This window comes from Oncorhynchus kisutch, unplaced genomic scaffold (assembly GCF_002021735.2).
Source record: "Oncorhynchus kisutch isolate 150728-3 unplaced genomic scaffold, Okis_V2 Okis06b-Okis10b_hom, whole genome shotgun sequence".
NCBI lineage: Eukaryota > Metazoa > Chordata > Actinopteri > Salmoniformes > Salmonidae > Oncorhynchus > Oncorhynchus kisutch.
In genome coordinates this window covers 20292152-20319847 of record NW_022261983.1, presented here as the reverse complement: position 1 = coordinate 20319847, position 27696 = coordinate 20292152, and the positions used below count along the sequence as shown (strand labels likewise).

At 51.2% G+C, this 27696-nt stretch overlaps 1 protein-coding gene across 2 annotated transcripts in view; it reads left to right on the top strand.

The window, feature by feature from the left end:
• Window positions 1–26386, top strand: part of LOC116352838 (fascin-like) — a 26652-nt gene extending 266 nt beyond the window's left edge. Inside the window, exons 1-8 of one of the 2 annotated variants that reach the window (XM_031814033.1) lie at window positions 1–295; window positions 8567–8626; window positions 8795–8845; window positions 9387–9792; window positions 16413–16569; window positions 18200–18321; window positions 20004–20171; window positions 23990–26386. The exon at window positions 1–295 is cut by the window's left edge and continues 266 nt beyond it. In XM_031814033.1, the coding sequence (XP_031669893.1) occupies window positions 1–295; window positions 8567–8626; window positions 8795–8845; window positions 9387–9792; window positions 16413–16569; window positions 18200–18321; window positions 20004–20171; window positions 23990–24198 (1468 nt within the window). In that variant the 3' untranslated portion in view covers window positions 24199–26386. Of the gene's footprint in view, window positions 296–8566; window positions 8627–8794; window positions 8846–9386; window positions 9793–16412; window positions 16570–18199; window positions 18322–20003; window positions 20172–23429; window positions 23546–23989 lie in introns of those variants that run through there. The other variant, XM_031814034.1, reaches the window with a different exon arrangement.
• The last annotated feature ends 1310 nt before the right edge of the window (window positions 26387–27696 follow it).

The window sequence follows — 27696 nt, the reverse complement described above, 5'->3', positions numbered from 1 at the left end:
CAGCGATATGCTTCAGATCCAGTTTGGTTTGATCAACTGTGGGAATAAATACCTAACCGCTGAAACGTTCGGTTTTAAAATCAACGCGTCGGCCACGAGCTTGAAGAAGAAGCAGATTTGGACTCTGGAGCAGAGCGGGGAAGAGGCTGCCGGTAATGTGTTCTGTCTCAAGTCGCATCTGGGTCGGTACATAGCGGTGGATAAAGACGGGAACGTTACCGGGGATAGTGAGAGTTCTGGACCCGAGACCCGGTTCATCATCACGGCTCACGACGATGGGAGATGGTCTCTGCAGGTAGGATGAGGGAGGATGTTTGGGTGTGAGTGAAAGCATGTGAGAGCGACTTGCCTTTGTATTGTCACCCCACGATAGTATCTTCTCACTGGTGGTGTTTAAGAGCCCGGATGCTTTCTCTAAACGTTTAAAAAAATGTGACCTCTTATTTAACTAGGTAAGTCAGTTAAAAACAAATTCTTATTTACATTGATGGCTTTCATCGGTTAAAAACCCCAACGACCGCTGGGACAATTGTGCGCCGCCCTATGGGACTCCCAATCACCGCCGTTTTTTATGTGATACAGCCGAAGAATCGAACCAGGATGTTTGTAGTGACGCCTCAAGCCCTGAAGATGCAGTGCCTTAGACCGCTGCGCCACTCGGGAACCCGTTACCTAACATTAACACGGATCGGTTGCGGTACTGTTTGAGAAACATAAGGAATGTATCTTTCATATCAGCAAGAAATATTGATGCATTAATAAACGGTAGCCTGCATTTCTAGACGCCTTTTTAAAAATGGGTTTAGGGTTAATGTTCCCGCACGGACATTTATTTTTTATTTAACCTTTATTTAACTAGGCAAGTCAGTTAAGAACAAATTCTTATTTGCAATGACGGCCTACCGGGGAACAGTGGGTTAACTGCCTTGTTAAGGGGCAGAATGACATATTTTTACCTTGTCAGCTCGGGGATTCAATCTTTAAACCTTTTGGTTACTTGTCCAACGCTCCAACCACTAGGCTACCTGCTGGTTACTAGTCCAACACTCTAACCACTAGTCTACCTTTTGGTTACTTGTCCAACGCTCCAACCACTAGGCTACCTGCTGGTTACTAGTCCAACGCTCTAACCATTAGGCTACCTGCTGGTTACTAGTCCAATGCTCTAACCACTAGGCTACCTGCTGGTTACTAGTCCAACGCTCTAACCTCTAGGCTACCTGCTGGTTACTAGTCCAACACTCTAGCCTCTAGCTACCCGCCTCCCACCTCTAGGCTACCCGCCTCCCCCTCCTACCTACCCGCCTCCCACCTCTAACCTACCCGCCTCTAACCTACCCGCCTCCCACCTCTAACTTACCCGCCTCTAACCTACCCACCTCTAACCTACCCGCCTCCCACCTCTAACCTACCCGCCTCTAACCTACCCACCTCCCACCTCTAACCTACCCGCCTCCCACCTCTAACCTACCCGCCTCCCACCTCTAACCTACCCGCCTCCCACCTCTAACCTACCCGCCTCCCGCCTCTAACCTACCCCCCTCTAACCTACCCCCCTCTAACCTACCCGCCTCTGATCTACCCGCCTCTGATCTACCCGCCTCTAACCTACCCGCCTCTAACCTCCCCGCCTCTAACCTCCCCCCTCTGACCTACCCGCCTCCCACCTCTAACCTACCCGCCTCCCGCCTCTAACCTACCCCCCTCTAACCTACCCCCCTCTGACCTCCACCCTCTGACCTACCCGCCTCTGACCTACCCGCCTCTGACCTACCCGCCTCTGACCTACCCGCCTCTGACCTACCCGCCTCCCCCCTCTAACCTACCTGCCTCCCCCCTCTAACCTACCCGCCTCTGATCTACCCGCCTCTAACCTACCCGCCTCCCCCCTCTAACCTACCCGCCTCCCCCCTCTAACCTACCCGCCTCCCCCCTCTAACCTACCCGCCTCCCCCCTCGAACCTACCCGCCTCGAACCTACCCGCCTCGAACCTACCCGCCTCGAACCTACCCGCCTCGAACCTACCCGCCTCGAACCTACCCGCCTCGAACCTACCCGCCTCGAACCTACCCGCCTCGAACCTACCCGCCTCGAACCTACCCGCCTCCCACCTCTAACCCTCCCACCTCTAACCTACCCGCCTCCCCCCTCTAGCCTACCCGCCTACCCTCCTCCCGCCTCCCCCCTCTAACCTACCCGCCTCCCGCCTCCCCCCTCTAACCTACCCGCCTCTAACCTACCTGCCCCCACCTCTAACCTACCCACCTCCCCCCTCTAACCTACCCGCCTCTAACCTACCCGCCTCCCCCCTCTAACCTACCCGCCTCTAACCTACCTGCCCCCCACCTCTAACCTACCCGCCCCCCACCTCTAACCTACCCGCCTCCCACCTCTAACCTACCTGCTGTCACAGCACTTGAAAAAAGGAAGACCTGACTGAAGACCTAGGCGGCACCCTTTTAAATTATCCACCTGGCTGAACACCTGGCTGAGCACCTGGCTGAGCACCTGGCTGAGCACCTGGCTGAGCACCTGGCTGAACACCTGGCTGAACACCTGGCTGAACACCTGGCTGAACACCTGGCTGAACACCTGGCTGAACACCTGGCTGAACACCGTAAAATCAAATCAAATCAAATTTATTTGTCACATACACATGGTTAGCAGATGTTAATGCGAGTGTAGCGAAATGCTTGTGCTTCTAGTTCCGACAATGCAGTAATAACGAACAAGTAATCTAACTAACAATTCCAAAAAAACCTACTGTCTTATACACAGTGTAAGGGGATAAAGAATATGTACATAAGGATATATGAATGAGTGATGGTACAGAGCAGCATAGGCAAGATACAGTAGATGATATCGAGTACAGTATATACATATGAGATGAGTATGTAAACCAAGTGGCATAGTTAAAGTGGCTAGTGATACATGTATTACATAAGGATGCAGTCGATGATATAGAGTACAGTATCTACGTATGCATATGAGATGAATAATGTAGGGTAAGTAACATTATATAAGGTAGCATTGTTTAAAGTGGCTAGTGATATATTTACATCATTTCCCATCAATTCCCATGATTAAAGTGGCTGGAGTAGAGTCAGTGGCATTGACAGTGTGTTGGCAGTAGCCACTCAATGTTAGTGGTGGCTGTTTAAAAGTCTGATGGCCTTGAGATAGAAGCTGTTTTTCAGTCTCTCGGTCCCAGCTTTGATGCACCTGTACTGACCTCGCCTTCTGGATGACAGCGGGGTGAACAGGCAGTGGCTCGGGTGGTTGATGTCCTTGATGATCTTTATGGCCTTCCTGTAGCATCGGGTGGTGTAGGTGTCCTGGAGGGCAGGTAGTTTGCCCCCGGTGATGCGTTGTGCAGACCTCACTACCCTCTGGAGAGCCTTACGGTTGAGGGCGGTGCAGTTGCCATACCAGGCGGTGATACAGCCCGCCAGGATGCTCTCGATTGTGCATCTGTAGAAGTTTGTGAGTGCTTTTGGTGACAAGCCGAATTTCTTCAGCCTCCTGAGGTTGAAGAGGCGCTGCTGCGCCTTCTTCACGATGCTGTCTGTGTGTGTCAGTTTGTCTGTGATGTGTATGCCGAGGAACTTAAAACTTGCTACCCTCTCCACTACTGTTCCATCGATGTGGATGGGGGGGTGTTCCCTCTGCTGTTTCCTGAAGTCCACAATCATCTCCTTAGTTTTGTTGACGTTGAGTGTGAGGTTATTTTCCTGACACCACACTCCGAGGGCCCTCACCTCCTCCCTGTAGGCCGTCTCGTCGTTGTTGGTAATCAAGCCTACCACTGTTGTGTCGTCCGCAAACTTGATGATTGAGTTGGAGGCGTGCGTGGCCACGCAGTCGTGGGTGAACAGGGACTACAGGAGAGGGCTCAGAACGCACCCTTGTGGTTGACATCCACCAATGTGGGACACAACTTCACATTTTAGAGTGGCCTCTTATTGTCCCCCAGCACAAGGTGCACCTGTGTAATGATCGTGCGGTTTAATCAGTAACCTAGTAACCTGATGTTGAGTCCAATTAAAATATCATATGACTTTGTTACAGTTCATATAAGAAAATGTCAATCACATGACTGGCAGGGGGCGCAGCCATTGGTGGATGTCAATCACATGACTGGCAGGGGGCGCAGCCATTGGTGGATGTCAATCACATGACTGGCAGGGGGCGCAGCCATTGGTGGATGTCAATCACATGACTGGCAGGGGGCGCAGCCATTGGTGGATGTCAATCACATGACTGGGCAGGGGGCGCAGCCATTGGTGGATGTCAATCACATGACTGGCAGGGGGCGCAGCCATTGGTGGATGTCAATCACATGACTGGCAGGGGGCGCAGCCATTGGTGGATGTCAATCACATGACTGGGCAGGGGGCACAGCCATTAGTGGATGTCAATCACATGACTGGGCAGGGGGCGCAGCCATTGGTGGATGTCAATCACATGACTGGCAGGGGGCGCAGCCATTGGTGGATGTCAATCACATGACTGGCAGGGGGCGCAGCCATTGGTGGATGTCAATCACATGACTGGCAGGGGGCGCAGCCATTGGTGGATGTCAATCACATGACTGGGCAGGGGGCGCAGCCATTGGTGGATGTCAATCACATGACTGGCAGGGGGCGCAGCCATTGGTGGATGTCAATCACATGACTGGCAGGGGGCGCAGCCATTGGTGGATGTCAATCACATGACTGGCAGGGGGCGCAGCCATTGGTGGATGTCAATCACATGACTGGCAGGGGGCGCAGCCATTGGTGGATGTCAATCACATGACTGGGCAGGGGGCGCAGCCATTGGTGGATGTCAATCACATGACTGGCAGGGGGCGCAGCCATTGGTGGATGTCAATCACATGACTGGCAGGGAGCGCAGCCATTGGTGGATGTCAATCACATGACTGGGCAGGGGGCGCAGCCATTGGTGGATGTCAATCACATGACTGGGCAGGGGGCGCAGCCATTGGTGGATGTCAATCACATGACTGGGCAGGGGGCGCAGCCATTGGTGGATGTCAATCACATGACTGGGCAGGGGGCGCAGCCGTTGGTGGGCCTGGGAGGGCATAGGCCCCACCCACCGGAGAGGCAGGCCCAGCCAATCAGAATGAGGTTTTTCTCCACAAAATGGCTTTATTACAGAGAAATACTCCTCAGCAGCCCCTCCCCCACTCGGAAGATCCCCGCAGGTGAAGAAGCCGGATGTGGAGGTCCTGGGTTGGCGTGGTTACACGTGGTCTGCGGTTGTGGAGGTCCTGGGTTGGCGTGGTTACACGTGGTCTGCGGTTGTGAGGCCGGTTGGACGTACTGCCAAATTCTCAAAAAAAATAAGTTGGGAGGTGGTTTATGGTGGAGAAATTAACATTAAATTCTCTGGCAACAGCTCTGGTGGACATTCCTGCAGTCAGCATGCCAATTACAACGCTCCCTCAACTTGAGACTCTGTCGCATTGTGTTGTGGGACACAACTTCACATTTTAGAGTGGCCTCTTATTGTCCCCCAGCACAAGGTGCACCGGTGTAATGATCGTGCTGTTTTAATCAGCTTCTTGATATGCCACACCTGTCAGGTGGATGGATTATCTTGGCGAAGGAGAAATGCTCACTAACAGGGATGTAAACACATTTGATATGCCACACCTGTCAGGTGGATGGATTATCTTGGCGAAGGAGAAATGCTCCCTAACAGGGATGGAAACACATTTGATATGCCACACCTGTCAGGTGGATGGATTATCTTGGCGAAGGAGAAATGCTCCCTAACAGGGATGTAAAACACATTTGAGAAAAACATCTAAATCATAACTTGATTACACATTACGTCATAAAGGCAAACGTCCCTAGCGGGCGGAACAGATATGACAGCTTGTTACTCAAAAGAAAAGGGGCTGGGTTTGAGTGAAAGAGCGGGAAGACTGAGGAACAAAGGGAAGAAGTTGTGCTATCGTAAACACAGTATCTTATGCATTCTGCTTATATAGGAGGAATAAGCTTTTGTTTGTGTATAGAAAATTGCGATCTTATTTCAGCTCATGAAACCAAACGGTTTGGCCTTTTCAAAGCCTCCTTCACTCAAGCCGCCAAGCTTACCCTAGTAAAACTGACTATCCTACCGATCCTCGACTTCGGCGATGTCATCTACAAAATGGCTTCCAACACTCTACTCAGCAAACTGGATGCAGTCTATCACAGTGCCATCCGTTTTGTCACTAAAGCACCTTATACTACCCACCACTGCGACTTGTATGCTCTAGTCGGCTGGCCCTCGCTACATATTCGTCGCCAGACCCACTGGCTCCAGGTCATCTACAAGTCTATGCTAGGTAAAGCTCCGCCTTATCTCAGCTCACTGGTCACGATGGCAACACCCATCCGTAGCACGCGCTCCAGCAGGTGTATCTCACTGATCAGCTCATGAAACCAAAAGGTTTGGCCTTTTCATATGGTTTCATCTCACGACCTCTACGACCTCTACGAGCCAGAATGCTGAATAACATGCTACTTTGTTTGTCCGTGTGGTTGGTCCTTTTGCAGGTAGGAATGTGAGACAAAATATCCACAGATTAGTGTCATCAAACTACCCTTTCAGTACGCTGGGTCTGGATATCGTTTGTATTTCAGTTTATTTTCATTTTAATTTGTTCAATTCTGTTGCAATTCGCATGTGACAAACACTTCCTCTAACCTGCCAAACACTTCCTCTAACCTGCCAAACACTTCCTCTAACCTGCCAAACACTTCCTCTAACCTACCAAACACTTCCTCTATCCTACCACGCAGCTTGTTGAACTGCTACAGTCAGAGACACGCAGCTTGTTGAACTGCTACAGTCAGACACGCAGCTTGTTGAACTGCTACAGTCAGACACGCAGCTTGTTGAACTGCTACAGTCAGACACGCAGCTTGTTGAACTGCTACAGTCAGACACGCAGCTTGTTGAACTGCTACAGTCAGACACGCAGCTTGTTGAACTGCTACAGTCAGAGACACGCAGCTTGTTGAACTGCTACAGTCAGACACGCAGCTTGTTGAACTGCTACAGTCAGACACGCAGCTTGTTGAACTGCTACAGTCAGAGACACGCAGCTTGTTGAACTGCTACAGTCAGACACGCAGCTTGTTGAACTGCTACAGTCAGACACAGCTTGTTGGTCTGTTAAACTGCTACAGTCAGACACGCAGCTTGTTGAACTGCTACAGTCAGACACTCAGCTTGTTGAACTGCTACAGTCAGACACGCAGCTTGTTGAACTGCTACAGTCAGACACGCAGCTTGTTGAACTGCTACAGTCAGAGACACAGCTTGTTGGTCTGTTAAACTGCTACAGTCAGACACGCAGCTTGTTGAACTGCTACAGTCAGACACTCAGCTTGTTGAACTGCTACAGTCAGACACGCAGCTTGTTGAACTGCTACAGTCAGACACGCAGCTTGTTGAACTGCTACAGTCAGACACGCAGCTTGTTGAACTGCTACAGTCAGACACACAGCTTGTTGAACTGCTACAGTCAGACACGCAGCTTGTTGAACTGCTACAGTCAGACACGCAGCTTGTTGAACTGCTACAGTCAGAGACACGCAGCTTGTTGAACTGCTACAGTCAGACACGCAGCTTGTTGAACTGCTACAGTCAGAGACACAGCTTGTTGGTCTGTTAAACTGCTACAGTCAGACACGCAGCTTGTTGAACTGCTACAGTCAGACACTCAGCTTGTTGAACTGCTACAGTCAGACACGCAGCTTGTTGAACTGCTACAGTCAGACACGCAGCTTGTTGAACTGCTACAGTCAGAGACACGCAGCTTGTTGAACTGCTACAGTCAGAGACACGCAGCTTGTTGAACTGCTACAGTCAGACACGCAGCTTGTTGAACTGCTACAGTCAGACACGCAGCTTGTTGAACTGCTACAGTCAGACACGCAGCTTGTTGAACTGCTACAGTCAGACACGCAGCTTGTTGAACTGCTACAGTCAGACACGCAGCTTGTTGAACTGCTACAGTCAGACACGCAGCTTGTTGAACTGCTACAGTCAGACACGCAGCTTGTTGAACTGCTACAGTCAGACACGCAGCTTGTTGAACTGCTACAGTCAGAGACACGCAGCTTGTTGAACTGCTACAGTCAGAGACACGCAGCTTGTTGAACTGCTACAGTCAGAGACACGCAGCTTGTTGAACTGCTACAGTCAGAGACACGCAGCTTGTTGAACTGCTACAGTCAGAGACACGCAGCTTGTTGAACTGCTACAGTCGGACACGCAGCTTGTTGAACTGCTACAGTCAGAGACACGCAGCTTGTTGAACTGCTACAGTCGGACACGCAGCTTGTTGATCTTTCTCGCTGACATGAAAGATACGGGGCATATCAGCATGTCTTTCGGAAACCGGTTAGAAAGCGATGCGTGTTGATTTGGCTGAACGCTTAAACAGCGTCGGAATTAAAATGTTGGCGACTAACAGCTGAGAAGCCGACAGGGATTTGGTGTGTGGAGGGTTGTAGGCTAAGGTGTGTGTGATGTATATTCTACTGTGTTTCTCTGCAGTCAGAGGTCCATGGCAGATATCTGGGAGGCACAGAGGACAGGATCAGCTGCTTTGCCCAGGTAGGTGGGTTTTAAACTCCATGATGAGCTGATGAATATTCATAAACTGATGAATATTCATAAACTGGCTTTCTCTAGATGTTAAATAACATTCGTTTATGTGTATGGACTGTAGTGTGTGTGTGGACTGTAGTGTGTGTGGACTGTAATGTTTGGTCTCTCTCGCAGACTGCATCAGTGGCTGAAAAATGGAGTGTCCACATTGCCATGCATCCTCAGGTAACACACCTACACCCCCCCCCCCCCCCTAACACCTGACCTCTAACCTCCCCTCTAAATGGAGCGTTCACATTGCCATGCATCCTCAGGTAACACCCCCCCCTAACACCTGACCTCTGACCTCTCCTCTAAATGGAGTGTTCACATTGCCATGCATCCTCAGGTAACACACCTACACCCCCCCCCTAACACCTGACCTCTAACCTCCCCTCTAAATGGAGCGTTCACATTGCCATGCATCCTCAGGTAACACCCCCCCCCTAACACCTGACCTCTGACCTCTCCTCTAAATGGAGTGTTCACATTGCCATGCATCCTCAGGTAACACACCTACACCCCCCCCTAACACCTGACCTTTAACCTCTCCTCTAAATGGAGTGTTCACATTGGCATGCATCCTCAGGTAACACCCCCCCCCCCCCCCCCCCCCTAACACCTGACCTCTGACCTCTCCTCTAAATGGAGCATTCACATTGCCATGCATCCTCAGGTAACACCCCCCCCCCCCCCTAACACCTGACCTCTAACCTCTTCCCTCAAGGTGAACATCTTCAGTGTGACCAGGAAGCGTTATGCCCACCTGTCCTCCAAGGTGGATGAGGTCTCTATAGACCGCGACGTCCCGTGGGGGGTGGACTCCCTGATCACCCTGGTGTTCAGAGACCAACGCTACCACCTGCAGACGTCTGATAACCGCTTCCTGAAGAACGACGGCAGCCTGGAGGCCGCGCCGGACAAGACCACCGGATACACGCTGGAGTTCCGCTCCGGCAAGGTGGCGTTCAGGGATTGTTCCGGGCGCTACCTGGCGCCGTCGGGCCCGAGCGGGACCATGAAGAGCGGGAAGACTAGCCGCGTGGGGAAGGATGAGATGTTCGCTCTGGAGCAGAGTCACCCTCAGGTGGTTCTCACCGCCGGCAACGAGAGGAACGTCTCCACCAGGCAAGGTAGGACCAACACAACCTACTAGAACAGTACTATAACCTAACCAGAGTCACCCTCAGGTGGTTCTCACCGCCGGCAACGAGAGGAACGTCTCCACCAGGCAAGGTAGGACCAACACAACCTACTAGAACAGGACTAGAACCTAACCAGGTGAGGTAGGAACAACACAACCTTCTAGAACAGGACTAGAACCTAACCAGGCAAGGTAGGATCAACACAACCTTCTAGATCCTAACCAGGCAAGGTAGGACCAACACAACCTTCTAGAACCTAACCAGGCAAGGTAGAACAAACACAACCTTCTAGAACAGGACTAGAACCTAACCATGCAAGGTAGGACCAACACAACCTACTAGAACAGGACTAGAACCTAACCAGGCCAGGTAGGACCAACACAACCTTCTAGAACAGTACTATAACCTAACCAGGCCAGGTAGGACCAACACAACCTTCTAGATCCTAACCAGGCAAGGTAGGAACAACACAACCTTCTAGATCCTAACCAGGCAAGGTAGGAACAACACAACCTTCTAGAACAGTACTATAACCTAACCAGGCAAGGTAGGACCAACACAACCTTCTAGAACAGGACTAGAACCTAACCAGGCACGGTAGGACCAACACAACCTTCTAGAACCTAACCAGGCAAGGTAGGACAAACACAACCTTCTAGAACAGGACTAGAACCTAACCAGGCAAGGTAGGACCAACACAACCTTCTAGATCCTAACCAGGCAAGGTAGGAACAACACAACCTTCTAGAACAGTACTATAACCTAACCAGGCAAGGTAGGAACAACACAACCTTCTAGAACAGGACTAGAACCTAACCAGGCACGGTAGGACCAACGCAACCTTCTAGAACCTAACCAGGCAAGGTAGGACCAACACAACCTTCTAGAACAGGACTAGAACCTAACCAGGCAAGGTAGGACCAACACAACCTTCTAGAACAGGACTAGAACCTAACCAGGCAAGGTAGGACCAACACAACCTTCTAGAACCTAACCATGCAAGGTAGGACCAACACAACCTACTAGAACATGACTAGAACCTAACCAGGCAAGGTAGGACCAACACAACCTTCTAGATCCTAACCAGGCCAGGTAGGACCAACACAACCTTCTAGAACAGTACTATAACCTAACCAGGCAAGGTAGAACCAACACAACCTTCTAGAACAGGACTAGAACCTAACCAGGCAAGGTAGGACCAACACAACCTTCTAGAACAGGACTAGATCCTAACCAGGCCAGGTAGGACCAACACAACCTTCTAGAACAGGACTAGATCCTAACCAGGCCAGGTAGGACCAACACAACCTTCTAGAACAGTACTATAACCTAACCAGGCAAGGTAGGACCAACACAACCTTCTAGAACAGGACTAGAACCTAACCAGGCAAGGTAGGACCAACACAACCTTCTAGATCCTAACCAGGCAAGGTAGGACCAACACAACCTACTAGAACAGGACTAGAACCTAACCAGGCAAGGTAGGACCAACACAACCTTCTAGAACAGGACTAGAACCTAACCAGGCACGGTAGGACCAACACAACCTTCTAGAACCTAACCAGGCAAGGTAGGACAAACACAACCTTCTAGAACAGGACTAGAACCTAACCAGGCAAGGTAGGATCAACACAACCTTCTAGAACAGGACTAGAACCTAACCAGGCAAGGTAGGACCAACGCAACCTTCTAGAACCTAACCAGGCAAGGTAGGACCAACACAACCTTCTAGAACCTAACCAGGCAAGGTAGGACAAACACAACCTTCTAGAACAGGACTAAATGGAGGGAGAGATGGGGAGGAGGGAGAGCCTGAGAGAGGAGGAGAGGCTCCATTTTGTGTCTGGCTGAGAAACCGCTCTGACACCCTGCCTGCCTGTTGTGTTATTCCGTAGTTATTCTGCCCCAGTGATCCTTGCAGTAGTTTGCTGATGATGCCTCCCACACACTCACTCTCAACACACACACTGTCTTTGGGCCGGGCTGGGGGGGGAGGGGCCGGGGTGGGGGGGGCTGCTGCAGATTCCTCTCGTGTGTAGCAGCTGCAGTGCTGGTGTTTGTCTGGATTCATGCCGAGGGAGGGACTGCAACACTGGACGCTGTCTGGTCGTGACTACATCTCTGGTGTGTGTGGTGTGTGATCCAGAGATGGAACCAGGATGCTGTCTGGTTGTGACTCCATCTTACGGTGTGAACACAACACATGTCTTGCTTGTCTTCATGGATCCCAGTCAGGAAGTTGTTTTAGGAGCCCATGTTGTCTCCCTCACAGTCAGGAAGTTGTTTTAGGAGCCCATGTTGTCTCCCTCACAGTCAGGAAGTTGTTTTAGGAGCCCATGTTGTCTCCCTCACAGTCAGGAAGTTGTTTTAGGAGTCCATGTTGTCTCCCCCTCAGTCAGGAAGTTGTTTTAGGAGCCCATGTTGTCTCCCTCACAGTCAGGAAGTTGTTTTAGGAGCCCATGTTGTCTCCCTCACAGTCAGGAAGTTGTTTTAGGAGCCCATGTTGTCCACCTCACAGTCAGGAAGTTGTATTTTTATGTGTTTTAATCACATCCACTATATATACAGAGCATGTCTGATGCTTTAAGGACACGGTTTGATTTAAATAATTAAGACACACACGTGACTAGAGGGAGTCTAACTACAGTTCATTTGATTGTGTTAGTGCTGTGCTAAAAATACCAAACACGTGACTGTTTGACTAGCGCTCTGCCTCGCTCTGCCTCGCTCTGCCTCGCTCCGTCAACAGGTCAGGGTACTGGGTGATAGCTGGTTAGTGACAGTGACTAAGTTCAGAGCAGGGTACTGAGTGGAGGTCGGCTATTTAACAGTCTGATGGCCTTGAGGTAGAAGCTGTTTTTCAGTCACTTGATCCCAGCTTTGATGCACCTGTACTGACCTCACCTTCTGGATGATAGCGGGATGAACAGGCAGTGGCTCGGGGGTTGTTGTCCTTGATGATCTTTTTGGTCTTCCTGTGATATCGGGTGGTGTAGGTGTCCTGGAGGGCAGGTAGTTTGCCCTCGGTGACGCGTTGGGCAGACCGCACCTCCCTCTTGAGAGCCCTGCGGTTGTGGGATGGGCAGTTGCCGGTACCGGGCGGTGACACAGCCTGACAGGATGCTCTCAATGGTACATCTGGTAAAGTTTGTTATGGTCTTTGGTGCCAAGCCAAATTTCTTCAGCCTCCTCCACCTTCTTCACCACACTGTCTGTGTAGGTGAACCGTTTCAGATTGTCCGTGACGCTGAGGAACTTGAAGCTTTCCACCTTCTCCACTGCTGTCGATGTGGATAGAGGGGTTCTCCTTCTGCCTTCTGCTGTTTCCTGAAGTCCACTGTCTCCTCGTTGTTGGTGATCAAGCCTACTGTTGTTGTCGTCGTCTGCAAACTTGATGATTGAGTTGGAGGCGTGGCCACGCAGTCGTGGGTGAACAGGGAGTACAGGAGGGGGCTCAGAACGCACCCTTGTGGGGCCTCAGTGTTGAGGATCAGCAAAGTGGAGATGTTGTTTCCTACCTTCACCACCTGGGGGGCGGCCTGTCAGGAAGTCCAGGACCCAGTTGCACAGGGAGGGGTTGAGACCCAGGGCCTCCAGCTTGATGATGAGTTTGGAGGGTACTATGGTGCTGAATTCTGAGCTATAGTCAATGAACAGCATTCTGGCATAGGTTTTCCTGTTGTCCAGATAGGGGAAAGGGCAGTTTGATGACGATTGCACCAGCTCTCTCGTCTGGTCTCTCTCTCCTGTTTGAGTCTCCTGATTTACAGTGGGGCAGGGTTCTGGCTAGGGAGTGGGCTGGTGCTGCCTCTGTCTCGGTCTGTCTGTGGCTGGCGCTAGCTGCTGTAAGAGTGTGTGTGGAACAGACTGATCTGGTATCCCAGCTGCACTCCAGATAAACCCAGCCTAGAGGACCAACACAATCAGACATTCTCTCTCTCTCTCCAGTTCAACCCAGCCTGGAGGACCAACACAATCAGACATTCGCTCGCTCTCTCTCTCTCTCTCTCTCTCTCTCTCTGTCTCTCTCTCTGTCTCTCTCTCTGTCTCTCTCTGTCTCTCTCTCTGTCTCTCTCTCTGTCTCTCTCTCTGTCTCTCTCTCTGTCTCTCTCTCTGTCTCTGTGTCTCTGTGTCTCTGTGTCTCTCTGTCTCTCTGTCTCTCTGTCTCTCTGTCTCTCTGTCTCTGTGTCTCTGTGTCTCTGTGTCTCTGTGTCTCTGTGTCTCTCTGTCTCTCTGTCTCTCTGTCTCTCTGTCTCTCTGTCTCTCTGTCTCTCTGTCTCTCTGTCTCTCTGTCTCTCTGTCTCTCTGTCTCTCTGTCTCTCTCTGTCTCTCTCTGTCTCTCTCTGTCTCTCTGTCTCTCTGTCTCTCTGTCTCTCTGTCTCTCTGTCTCTCTGTCTCTCTGTCTCTCTGTCTCTCTGTCTCTCTGTCTCTCTGTCTTCTCTCTGTCTCTCTCTCTGTCTCTCTCTCTGTCTCTCTCTCTGTCTCTCTCTCTCTGTCTCTCTCTCTGTCTCTCTCTCTGTCTCTCTCTCTGTCTGTCTCTCTGTTCTGTCTCTCTGTCTCTCTGTCTCTCTGTCTCTGTCTCTCTCTCTGTCTCTCTCTGTCTCTGTCTCTGTCTCTGTCTCTCTGTCTCTCTGTCTCTCTGTCTCTCTGTCTCTCTGTCTCTCTGTCTCTCTGTCTCTCTGTCTCTCTGTCTCTCTGTCTCTCTGTCTCTGTCTCTCTCTGTCTGTCTCTCTCTCTCTCTCTCTCTCTCTCTGTCTCTCTGTCTCTGTCTCTCTCTCTCTCGTTGCACCGTTCACACAATATTATTTATATATTAACCGACCGGCAAGTCGGTTAAGAACAAATTCTTATTAACAATGACGGGCCTAAAGACCTGTAGGGACGGGGCCTGCGATTAAAAATATAGGACGACACCCACATCACGGCCGGAGGCCCCGTCGGCAGGGTGGACCCCTGGGCCGGAGGCCCCGTCGGCAGGGTGGACCCCTGGGCCGGAGGCCCCGTCGGCAGGGTGGACCCCTGGGCCGGAAGCGCAGTAGATAATTATATAAATGCTCTTTGTCATACCATCTTTGTGATTGTGACTTTAGTTACCAGGAATAAACTCAACCCTTCCTTCCTGGGGGGGTTTTATGTTGTCGTTCTAGTTCTCTCTTGCGGTTCTGAAAATTCCCAGCTGCAAATGGTATTCATCAGAAGATAACCTTGTAAAGTGTCTAGTGGATGTAAAGTGTCTAGTGGATGTAAAGTGTCTAGTGGATGTAAAGTGTCTAGTGGATGTAAAGTGTCTAGTGGATGTAAAGTGTCTAGTGGATGTAAAGTGTCTAGTGGATGTAAAGTGTCTAGTGGATGTAAAGTGTCTAGTGGATGTAAAGTGTCTAGTGGATGTAGTGGATGTAAAGTAGCTGGTGTTTCATCCCTGTGGAACATTCCAAAGAATAGTATTTCCCTTCCTGTCTTCCAACCCTCTCTAAAACCCCCTCAGATCTGTCCTGTCTACCCTGTTACAATAGACAACCAACCCCCTCGAAAACCCCCTCAGATCTGTCCTGCCACAATAGACAACCAACACTCTCTAAAACCCCCTCAGATCTGTCCTGTCTACCCTGTTACAATAGACAACCAACCCCCTCTAAAACCCCCTCAGATCTGTCCTGCCACAATAGACAACCAACCCCCTCGAAAACCCCCTCAGATCTGTCCTGTCTACCCTGTTACAATAGACAACCAACCCCCTCTAAAACCCCCTCAGATCTGTCCTGCCACAATAGACAACCAACCCCCTCGAAACCTCCCCCAGATCTGCCCTGCCACAATAGACAACCAACACTCTCTAAAAACCCCTCAGATCTGTCCTGTCTACCCTGTTACAATAGACAACCAAACCCCTCTAAAACCCCCTCAGATCTGGGTTAAACCCTCCCCATCCTTGCTGTCAAGTGTGTGTGTTGGAGGGTAGCGGTAATGTTTTTCAGGAGTCCCTCAACGGGAGAGAGAGGTTCTGAAACGGAACATGGAAGTTTCAACATGTCTTCACCGTCCCTGGTGGCTCTCTCTATAAACATTAAACATCTCTGCCGCTCGGGCGGGACGGGGCTCTCTTCCGCTCTGACCGGACGGGGCTCTGTTTCTGTCTTTCATTCCTCTGGCTGTGTCCTCATAACTGCTTTATCACCCATAATTCCATGGGGGATTAAACCCTGGAGCTGTGGCAGGGGTCTGGCTGTAGCCTGGCAGCTGTGTGTTTAGATGTGTGTGTGTGTAGATGTGTGTATGCACAGCTGTTGGACATACTCTAATCCCAGCTCTCTGATGTTGCTGAGCATGACCAGACAGTATGTGACTGACGGGCTGTAGTGTGGCGGGCTGTAGTGTGGCGGGCTGTAGTGTGGCGGGCTGTAGTGTGGCGGGCTCTAGTGTGGCAACATTTGGGAAGCTTTCGACACCTTGTAGAGTTCATGCCCCGACTAATTAGGGCAGTTCTGAGGGCCAAAGGGGGCTGCAACTCAATATCAGGGAGGTGTTTAATGTTTTGTTCAAATCTGTAGTGCGTTTCTGACTGACCCTCTGTCAGTCTCTAACCCTGCTCTCCTCTTGGCCCCGCCCAGGAATGGACCTGTCAGCCAATCAGGACGAGGAGGGAGACCAGGAAGTGTTCCAGGTGGAGATGAGTCGTGAGAACAGGAAGTGTGCTTTCCGGACCGCCGCCGGGAAGTACTGGACCCTCACCTCTTCTGGAGGACTACAGTGTACCGCCTCCACTAAGTAATAACACACACAGACAGACACACACACACACACACCTCTTCTGGAGGACTACAGTGTACCGCCTCCACTAAGTAATAACACACACACAGACAGACACACACACACCTCTTCTGGAGGACTACAGTGTACCGCCTCCACTAAGTAATGACACACACACACACACCTCTTCTGGAGGACTACAGTGTACCGCCTCCACTAAGTAACCTTAACCCTAACCTGTAGTTGTAACCCTAACCTGTAGTTGTAACCCTAACCTGTAGTTGTAACCCTAACCTGTAGTTGTAACCCTAACCTGTAGTTGTAACCCTAACCTGTAGTTGAACCCTAACCTGTAGTTGAACCCTAACCTGTAGTTGAACCCTAACCTGTAGTTGAACCCTAACCTGAACCCTAACCTGTACTTTTACCCTAACCTAAACCCTAACCTGTACTTTTACCCTAACCCTTATCGTAAATCTAACATTAGTTCTAACCGTAACTCCTAACCCTTATCGTAAATCTAACATTAATTCAACCCTAAAACCCCCTTAGAATTTGCGTTTTGACCTCGTGAGGACTAACAAATTGTCCCCAGTTAGTCCGATTTTTGTTTGTTTACTGTTCTTGTAGGGCTCTTCAGGTCCCCACAAGTATAGTTGAACATGTGTACACACACACACACACACACACACACACACACACACACACACACACACACACACACACACACACACACACACACACCACCTCTATATGAATGCTGAGTGGCAGTGATTGTGTTGCTGATCGGACTGTGATCCCTGCAGCGTGTCGGCTGTTAGCCGTCGGCTAGCTGCGGCGTGTCGGCTGTTAGCCCTCGGCTAGCTGCGGCGTGTCGGCTGTTAGCCCTCGGCTAGCTGCGGCGTGTCGGCTGTTAGCCCTCGGCTAGCTGCGGCGTGTCGGCTGTTAGCCCTCGGCTAGCTGCGGCGTGTCGGCTGTTAGCCCTCGGCTAGCTGCGGCGTGTCGGCTGTTAGCCCTCGGCTAGCTGCGGCGTGTCGGCTGTTAGCCCTCGGCTAGCTGCGGCGTGTCGGCTGTTAGCCCTCGGCTAGCTGCGGCGTGTCGGCTGTTAGCCCTCGGCTAGCTGCGGCGTGTCGGCTGTTAGCCCTCTGCTAGCTGCGGCGTGTCGGCTGTTAGCCCTCGGCTAGCTGCGGCGTGTCGGCTGTTAGCCCTCGGCTAGCTGCGGCGTGTCGGCTGTTAGCCCTCGGCTAGCTGCGGCGTGTCGGCTGTTAGCCCTCGGCTAGCTGCGGCGTGTCGGCTGTTAGCCCTCGGCTAGCTGCGGCGTGTCGGCTGTTAGCCCTCGGCTAGCTGCGGCGTGTCGGCTGTTAGCCCTAGGCTAGCTGCGGCGTGTCGGCTGTTAGCCCTCGGCTAGCTGCGGCGTGTCGGCTGTTAGCCCTCGGCTAGCTGCGGCGTGTCGGCTGTTAGCCCTCGGCTAGCTGCGGCGTGTCGGCTGTTAGCCCTCGGCTAGCTGCGGCGTGTCGTCAGCTAGCCCTCGGCTAGCTGCGGCGTGTCGTCAGCTTCATTGCTCCATGAAGGGGTGGCTCCAGTAATAGATGTTATTACAATGTTCTACCCTGTTGAGAATTATATTAGTGTGTGTGTGCGTGTGCAGGACTGCCAACTGTTACTTTGACATGGAGTACTGTGGTAAGAAGCTGACTCTCCGTGCCGCCAACGGGAAATACGTCGCAGCCAAGAAGAACGGCCAGCTAGCCGCTACCGTCGACGTTGCCGGTCAGTGTGAAAACAGCCTTTGGGTAGTAAAGAGCAACCTAACAGGGTGTTCAGTATGCAGATGACTTGGTTCAAGGGTCATACCAACTCCTAGTCTCTCCCTGTTCCAGATGACTTGGTTCAAGGGTCATACCAACTCTTAGTCAGTCTCTCCCTGTTCCAGATGACTTGGTTCAAAGGTCATACCAACTCCTAGTCAGTCTCTCCCTGTTCCAGATGACTTGGTTCAAAGGTCATACCAACTCCTAGTCTCTCCCTGGTCCAGGGTCATACCAACTCCTAGTCTCTCCCTGGTCCAGGGTCATACCAACTCCTAGTCTCTCCCTGTTCCAGATGACTTGGTTCAAGGGTCATACCAACTCCTAGTCTCTCCCTGGTCCAGGGTCATACCAACTCCTAGTCTCTCCCTGGTCCAGGGTCATACCAACTCCTAGTCTCTCCCTGGTCCAGGGTCATACCAACTCCTAGTCTCTCCCTGTTCCAGATGACTTGGTTCAAGGGTCATACCAACTCCTAGTCTCTCCCTGGTCCAGGGTCACACCAACTCAAGGTTTTTGGAGTGTCCCCAGGCTAGGGGGTTTTGGAGTGTCCCCAGGCTAGGGGGTTTTGGAGTGTCCCCAGGCTAGGGGGTTTTGGAGTGTCCCCAGGCTAGGGGGTTTTGGAGTGTCCCCAGGCTAGGGGGTTTTGGAGTGTCCCCAGGCTAGGGGGTTTTGGAGTGTCCCCAGGCTAGGGGGTTTTGGAGTGTCCCCAGGCTAGGGGGTTTTGGAGTGTCCCCAGGCTAGGGGGTTTTGGAGTGTCCCCAGGCTAGGGGGTTTTGGAGTGTCCCCAGGCTAGGGGGTTTTGGAGTGTCCCCAGGCTAGGGGGTTTTGGAGTGTCCCCAGGCTAGGGGGTTTTGGAGTGTCCCCAGGCTAGGGGGTTTTGGAGTGTCCCCAGGCTAGGGGGTTTTGGAGTGTCCCCAGGCTAGGGGGTTTTGGAGTGTCCCCAGGCTAGGGGGTTTTGGAGTGTCCCCAGGCTAGGGGGTTTTGGAGTGTCCCCAGGCTAGGGGGTTTTGGAGTGTCCCCAGGCTAGGGGGTTTTGGAGTGTCCCCAGGCTAGGGGGTTTTGGAGTGTCCCCAGGCTAGGGGGTTTTGGAGTGTCCCCAGGCTAGGGGGTTTTGGAGTGTCCCCAGGCTAGGGGGTTTTGGAGTGTCCCCAGGCTAGGGGGTTTTGGAGTGTCCCCAGGCTAGGGGGTTTTGGAGTGTCCCCAGGCTAGGGGTGTTTTGGAGTGTCCCCAGGCTAGGGGGTTTTGGAGTGTCCCCAGGCTAGGGGGTTTTGGAGTGTCCCCAGGCTAGGGGGTTTTGGAGTGTCCCCAGGCTAGGGGGTTTTGGAGTGTCCCCAGGCTAGGGGGTTTTGGAGTGTCCCCAGGCTAGGGGGTTTTGGAGTGTCCCCAGGCTAGGGGGTTTTGGAGTGTCCCCAGGCTAGGGGGTTTTGGAGTGTCCCCAGGCTAGGGGGTTTTGGAGTGTCCCCAGGCTAGGGGGTTTTGGAGTGTCCCCAGGCTAGGGGGTTTTGGAGTGTCCCCAGGCTAGGGGGTTTTGGAGTGTCCCCAGGCTAGGGGGTTTTGGAGTGTCCCCAGGCTATGAGGGTATAACCTTTTATATAAGGCTTTCTTTGGCAACATGGGTAATATGGGTGTTTGTCCCTCCAGGTGCGTCGGAGGAGTTCCTGATGAAGCTGATTAACCGTCCAATCATCGTCCTCCGTGGGGAACACGGTTTCATCGGGTGTCGTAAGGTCACAGGAACCCTGGACTCCAACCGTTCCTCGTACGACTACTTTACCCTGACCTTCAGAGAGGGGACGTACAGTTTACAGGGTTAGTACACACACACACACACACACACACACACAGACTACTTTCCCCTGACCTTCAGAGAGGGGGCCCTACAGGGTCAGTACAGACAGACATGGACACACACAGGCTTTGCCTGAGACCTGAAGATTTCCATTGGCTTCCCAAACTAATGTCTGTAGGATTTAGCTGGGCGCACTAACAGACAAAATAATGGGATTGTATGTTTGGACGAGCAGTTAGCCTGCCCTTTCAGATGAACTAGAGGAGCCTCATGACAACGAGCAGTTAGCCTGCCCTTTCCAGGGGACGGTGTAGAGTCTGACAGCTCAGATAAACTAGAGGATCCTCCTCATGACCACAACGAGCAGTTAACCTGCCCTTTCCAGGGGACGGTGTAGAGTCTGACAGCTCAGATGAACTAGAGGAGCCTCATGACAACGAGCAGATTAAGGCTAGTCCTGGATTATAAATCATGTCTCCAGGACACAGATTAAGGCTAGTCCTGGGTTATAAATCATGTCTCCAGGACACAGATTAAGGCTAGTCCTGGATTATAAATCATGTCTCCAGGACACAGATTAAGGCTAGTCCTGGGTTATAAATCATGTCTCCAGGACACAGATTAAGGCTAGTCCTGGGTTATAAATCATGTCTCCAGGACACAGATTAAGGCTAGTCCTGGATTATAAATCATGTTTCCAGGACACAGATTAAGGCTAGTCCTGGATTATAAATCATGTCTCCAGGACACAGATTAAGGCTAGTCCTGGGTTATAAATCATGTTTCCCCCCCCCTCTGCTCATATCATCATGGTTGAACCTGTTGAACCCCCCCCCCCCTCTGCTCAGACATATCATCATGGTTGAACCTGTTGAACCCCCCCTCTCCTCAGACATATCATCATGGTTGAACCTGTTGTAAACGCCCCCCCCGTCTCTCCTCAGACATATCATCATGGTTGAACCTGTTGTAAACGCCCCCCCCCTCTCTTCTCAGACATATCATCATGGTTGAATCCCCCCCTCTCCTCAGACATATCATCATGGTTGAACCCCCCCCTCTCCTCAGACATTTCATCATGGTTGAACCCCCCCCTCTCCTCAGACATTTCATCATGGTTGAACCCCCCCCCCCCTCTCCTCAGACATATCATCATGGTTGAACCTGTTGAACCCCCCCCCCCTCTCCTCAGACATATCATCATGGTTGAACCTGTTGAAGCCCCCCCTCTCCTCAGACATATCATCATGGTTGAACCTGATGTAAACGGCCCTCTCCTCAGACATATCATCATGGTTGAACCTGTTGTAAACGGCCCTCTCCTCAGACATATCATCATGGTTGAACCCCCCCCCTCTCCTCAGACATATCATCATGGTTGAACCTGTTGTAAATGCCCCCCCCCCTCTCCTCAGACATATCATCATGGTTGAACCTGTTGAACCCCCCCCCCCCTCCTCAGACATATCATCATGGTTGAACCTGTTGAACCCCCCCCTCTCCTCAGACATATCATCATGGTTGAACCTGTTGTAAACGCCCCTCTCCTCAGACATATCATCATGGTTGAACCTGTTGTAAACGCCCCCCCCCTCTCCTCAGACATATCATCATGGTTGAACCTGTTGTAAACGGCCCTCTCCTCTCCTCAGACATATCATCATGGTTGAACCTGTTGAACCCCCCCCCCTCTCCTCAGACATATCATCATGGTTGAACCTGTTGAACCCCCCCCCCTCTCCTCAGACATATCATCATGGTTGAACCTGTTGTAAACAGCCCTCTCCTCTCCTCAGACATATCATCATGGTTGAACCTGTTGTAAACGGCCCTCTCCTCAGACATATCATCATGGTTGAACCTGTTGAACCCCCCCCCTCTCCTCAGACATATCATCATGGTTGAACCTGTTGTAAACGCCCCCCCCCTCTGCTCAGACATATCATCATGGTTGAACCCCCCCCTCTCCTCAGACATATCATCATGGTTGAACCCCCCCCACCTCTCCTCAGACATATCATCATGGTTGAACCTGTTGAACCCCCCCCTCTCCTCAGACATATCATCCTGGTTGAACCTGTTGTAAACGCCCCCCCCGTCTCTCCTCAGACATATCATCATGGTTGAACCTGTTGTAAACGGCCCCCTCTCTTCTCAGACATATCATCATGGTTGAATCCCCCCCCTCTCCTCAGACATTTCATCATGGTTGAACCCCCCCCCTCTCCTCAGACATTTCATCATGGTTGAACCCCCCCCCCCCCTCTCCTCAGACATATCATCATGGTTGAACCTGTTGAACCCCCCCCTCTCCTCAGACATATCATCATGGTTGAACCTGTTGTAAACGCCCCTCTCCTCAGACATATCATCATGGTTGAACCTGTTGTAAACGCCCCCCCCCCCTCTCCTCAGACATATCATCATGGTTGAACCTGTTGTAAACGGCCCTCTCCTCTCCTCAGACATATCATCATGGTTGAACCTGTTGAACCCCCCCCCTCTCCTCAGACATATCATCATGGTTGAACCTGTTGAACCCCCCCCCTCTCCTCAGACATATCATCATGGTTGAACCTGTTGTAAACAGCCCTCTCCTCTCCTCAGACATATCATCATGGTTGAACCTGTTGTAAACGGCCCTCTCCTCAGACATATCATCATGGTTGAACCTGTTGAACCCCCCCCCCTCTCCTCAGACATATCATCATGGTTGAACCTGTTGTAAACGCCCCCCCCCTCTGCTCAGACATATCATCATGGTTGAACCCCCCCCTCTCCTCAGACATATCATCATGGTTGAACCCCCCCCACCTCTCCTCAGACATATCATCATGGTTGAACCTGTTGAACCCCCCCCCTCTCCTCAGACATATCATCATGGTTGAACCTGTTGTAAACGCCCCCCCCCTCTGCTCAGACATATCATCATGGTTGAACCTGTTGAACCCCCCCCTCTCCTCAGACATATCATCCTGGTTGAACCTGTTGTAAACGCCCCCCCCGTCTCTCCTCAGACATATCATCATGGTTGAACCTGTTGTAAACGGCCCCCTCTCTTCTCAGACATATCATCATGGTTGAATCCCCCCCCTCTCCTCAGACATTTCATCATGGTTGAACCCCCCCCCTCTCCTCAGACATTTCATCATGGTTGAACCCCCCCCCCCCCTCTCCTCAGACATATCATCATGGTTGAACCTGTTGAACCCCCCCCTCTCCTCAGACATATCATCATGGTTGAACCTGTTATAAACGCCCCCCCCCTCTCTCCTCAGACTCGACGGGGAAGTTCTGGATGGTTGAACCTGTTGTAAACGCCCCCCCCCTCTCTCCTCAGACTCGACGGGGAAGTTCTGGATGGTTGAATCTGTTGTAAACGCCCCCCCCCTCTCTCCTCAGACTCGACGGGGAAGTTCTGGATGGTTGAACCTGTTGTAAACGCCCACCCCCCCCCTCTCTCCTCAGACTCGACGGGGAAGTTCTGGATGGTTGAACCTGTTGTAAACGCCCCCCCCCCCTCTCCTCAGACATATCATCATGGTTGAACCTGTTGAACCCCCCCCCTCTCCTCAGACATATCATCATGGTTGAACCCCCCCCCTCTCCTCAGACATATCATCATGGTTGAACCCCCCCCCCCCCCTCTCCTCAGACATATCATCATGGTTAAACCTGTTGTAAACGCCCACCCCCCCCCCCCCGTCTCTCCTCAGACTCGACGGGGAAGTTCTGGATGGTTGAACCTGTTGTAAACGCCCCCCCCTCTCTCCTCAGACTGGACGGGGAAGTTCTGGGTGGTTGAACCTGTTGTAAACGCCCCCCCCTCTCTCCTCAGACTCGACGGGGAAGTTCTGGATGGTGGGCAGCGAGGCGTCAGTGGTGAGCAGCAGTGACGACCCCGTCGACTTCCTGTTAGAGTTCTGCGACTACAACAAGGTCGCTATCCGCTCCGTCGCCGACGGGAAGTATCTCCACGGCGACCACGCCGGCGTCTTGAAGGCCAACGCCGACGACCTGGAGACCGCCACGCTCTGGGAGTACTGACCCCTTCCCGAGACCCCGTTACTACGACAACGAAGCGGCAGCATCCCTAACTCCTCCCTCTATCCCTCCATCCTTCTCTCAACTCTGTCCTAACCCCTCCCAGACCAGGGCTGTGTTCAGTGGGGTGAAATGTTTCACGATATCGTAGATGGGAGGGGGGGAATGTAAAGACCTAGAGCTGACCCCATTATCTGTTTTCACTTGATAATGAATCCCGTCTCATCTACGTTTCTATGTGACATTCCACCGCTCTGAACAGGAGCGAGGGAGGAGGGAGAGAAAGAGCTGGGGAGGTTATGTCCTAATGTAAGGCTTTCACCTCTTTTCTCTCTGCCTTTCCCTCCTTTTCTCTCTCTGCCTTTCCCTCCTTTTCTCTCTCTGCCTTTCCCTCCTTTTCTCTCTCTGCCTTTCCCTCCTTTTCTCTCTCTGCCTTTCCCTCCCCCTTTTCTCTCTCGGCCTTCCCCCCCCTTTTCTCTCTCTGCCTTTCCCTCCTTTTCTCTCTCTGCCTTTCCCTCCTTTTCTCTCTCTGCCTTTCCCTCCTTTTCTCTCTCTGCCTTTCCCTCCTTTTCTCTCTCTGCCTTTCCCTCCTTTTCTCTCTCTGCCTTTCCCTCCTTTTCTCTCTCTGCCTTTCCCTCCTTTTCTCTCTCTGCCTTTCCCTCCTTTCTCTCTCTGCCTTTCCCCCTCCTTTTCTCTCTCTGCCTTTCCCCCTCCTTTTCTCTCTCGGCCTTTCCCCCTCCCTTTTCTCTCTCGGCCTTTCCCCCTCCCTTTTCTCTCTCGGCCTTTCCCCCTCCTTTTTCTCTCTCGGCCTTTCCCCCTCCTTTTTCTCTCTCGGCCTTACCCCCTCCTTTTTCTCTCTCGGCCTTTCCCCCTCCTTTTTCTCTCTCGGCCTTTCCCCCTCCTTTTTCTCTCTCGGCCTTTCCCCCCTCCTTTTCTCTCTCGGCCTTCCCCCCCCCTTTTCTCTCTCGGCCTTTTCCTCTCACAGTTCCATTCTGCAGTACCCACCTGTATTTGTTGCCAAAGTTAGTGGGGCTGTGCACTATTTCCCCCCCCCCCGTCCAATAGCAACGTGGCTCGATGTGTCACTCAGTCCTAGATGTATGATTGGCCCACTCTCAAACAGCTGACACCCCCCCCCCCCCCCCCCCACAGAGCAGAGCTTTGTTAAACCCCCCCCCTCAACTAAACACTTCAACTGAACTCTCTCTCTATTTCTCTATTTGTATCCAGGTGTCTGTCCCTGTGATCTCTGTATTCAACAACACATGGTGGTCAGTCAGTATTTATCATGTAGGACCTGATTTTTTTGGGCCAGGATTCAATCCCACAATGCAATGTTCACGGTAAACGCTGCATATGTCGGTTTATTCTGAAATGACCTTTTTTTTATTTTCAATGTCTAAAAGCGGTGATGGTTTTGAATCCTAAATAGAACCAGGTTCTGTCTGGAACTAGAGGCTGGTCTCTGAGCGTTGGGTAAAAACTGGAATGGATTCTCACGCTGTTCTGGAATGGGTTCAGTCCCTCATCTCATTAATATTGTATCACAGGAAACGTTCCAATGTAACCTAGAGGAAATTATGTCATCCTCTAGCTGGGAGCTCATTGGTGGAGATTTTGATCTCCCAGACAGGAAATAACCTGTTTTTATGTTGTTTTCATGAAGGAAGTGTGTGTGTGTGTCCCTACAGCTGTCCAGAGCTCTGATCTGGTGGGACGTTAACCTCTGACTGGAAGAATTTCTCTATATTTTCTCTCTAAGGCACAGCGATCATCATGGAGAATGATCTATTGATACAAACACCATCTCTCACATGACTTCCTGGTCTCTCACTCCTCCTCACAACTGGAATCTGGTGCTTAATCTCATAACTCTCACGTAAATGTGACCCACTGTGATCTAGCCAGCGGTCAACGATGTGGTGTAGTGGATGGATGGATGGAAAGGTGTGTGTGACTGTTGGTTCACACAGGTGAGAGGTTAGACTGCCATTGTAGTTCTGATAATGCCTGTGTCTGACTCAAGTGTTTCTGGGTAATTTACTAAAATGTAAAAAATATTCCAAACCTTTTTTTTACTTTGAGAAACTGGAACTTTCCTTTTTGTTTAATTTTTTGGTGATTAATCTGTTGTGCCATTGGTTCACCTGGATGCCAACAACCAATTAAAAAACGGGGATTTTGAACACTACTACCTGTCTATTCTCTCTGTTTTTAACTGGACCACTTCCTGTTCAACTACAACACATTGTGATTGGTGAGTTTACGTTGTCCTGTCAAATCATGAAATGGAGGATTTTCTTTGTGATTGATTTTTTTTTTTAGCTCCGCCCTCTAAAGCATTTTAGTGCACAGCTCCGCCCTCTAATGCATTTTAGTGCACAGCTCCGCCCTCTAATGCATTTTAGTGCACAGCTCCGCCCTCTAAAGCATTTTAGTGCACAGCTCCGCCCTCTATAATCCCTCTACAACATGGCTTCAGGGGCCCAGTTTTTCTCAGGAAAATCATCTGGAGTTCACTGAATAGAACGGGGAGTCCTGAGTCGAAGGGATTCGTACGTTCTATTCATTCTATTTCTAAACACGTAATCCGATCATTAACTTTAGGAAAACTGGGCCCTGGAGCTCTAACTCAACCGGCCGAGGTCCTCTGGCCCGAACTTATATTTACCATTAGCAGACCCCCCCCCCCCCTGGTGTCTGACACACAAATCTACACATTAACCTTTTGTGACTAGGGGGCAGTATTTTCATTTTTGGAAAAATAACGTACCCATAGTAAACGGGATATTTTGTCAGGACAAGATGCTAGAATATATATAATATAATATGCATATAATTGACAGCTTGGGATAGAAAACAGAGGTTTCCAAAACTATTGTCTGAGTATAACAGAACTGGGTAGAAAACACTCTAAAGTTTCCAGAACTGAAAGCCAGGCGAAAGCCTGAGAAATCCAATCCAGAAGTGCCTCGTGTTCTGAAAGCTCTGCGTTCCAATGCGTCCCCATTGAGCAGGTAGCCTAGTGGTTAGAGCGTTGGGCAAGTAACTGAAAGGTTGCCAGATCGAATCCCTCGAGCTGACAAGGTAAAAATTGGTCGTTCTGCCCCTGAACAAGGCAGTTAAACCCACTGTTCCTAGACCAGTTAAACCCGCTGTTCCTAGACCAGTTAACCCCACTGTTCCTAGACCAGTTAAACCCACTGTTCCTAGACTAGTTAAACCCGCTGTTCCTAGACTAGTTAAACCCGCTGTTCCTAGACCAGTTAACCCCACTGTTCCTAGACTAGTTAAACCCGCTGTTCCTAGACCAGTTAACCCCACTGTTCCTAGACTAGTTAAACCCGCTGTTCCTAGACCAGTTAACCCCACTGTTCCTAGACTAGTTAAACCCGCTGTTCCTAGACTAGTTAACCCCACTGTTCCTAGACTAGTTAAACCCGCTGTTCCTAGACCAGTTAACCCCACTGTTCCTAGACTAGTTAAACCCGCTGTTCCTAG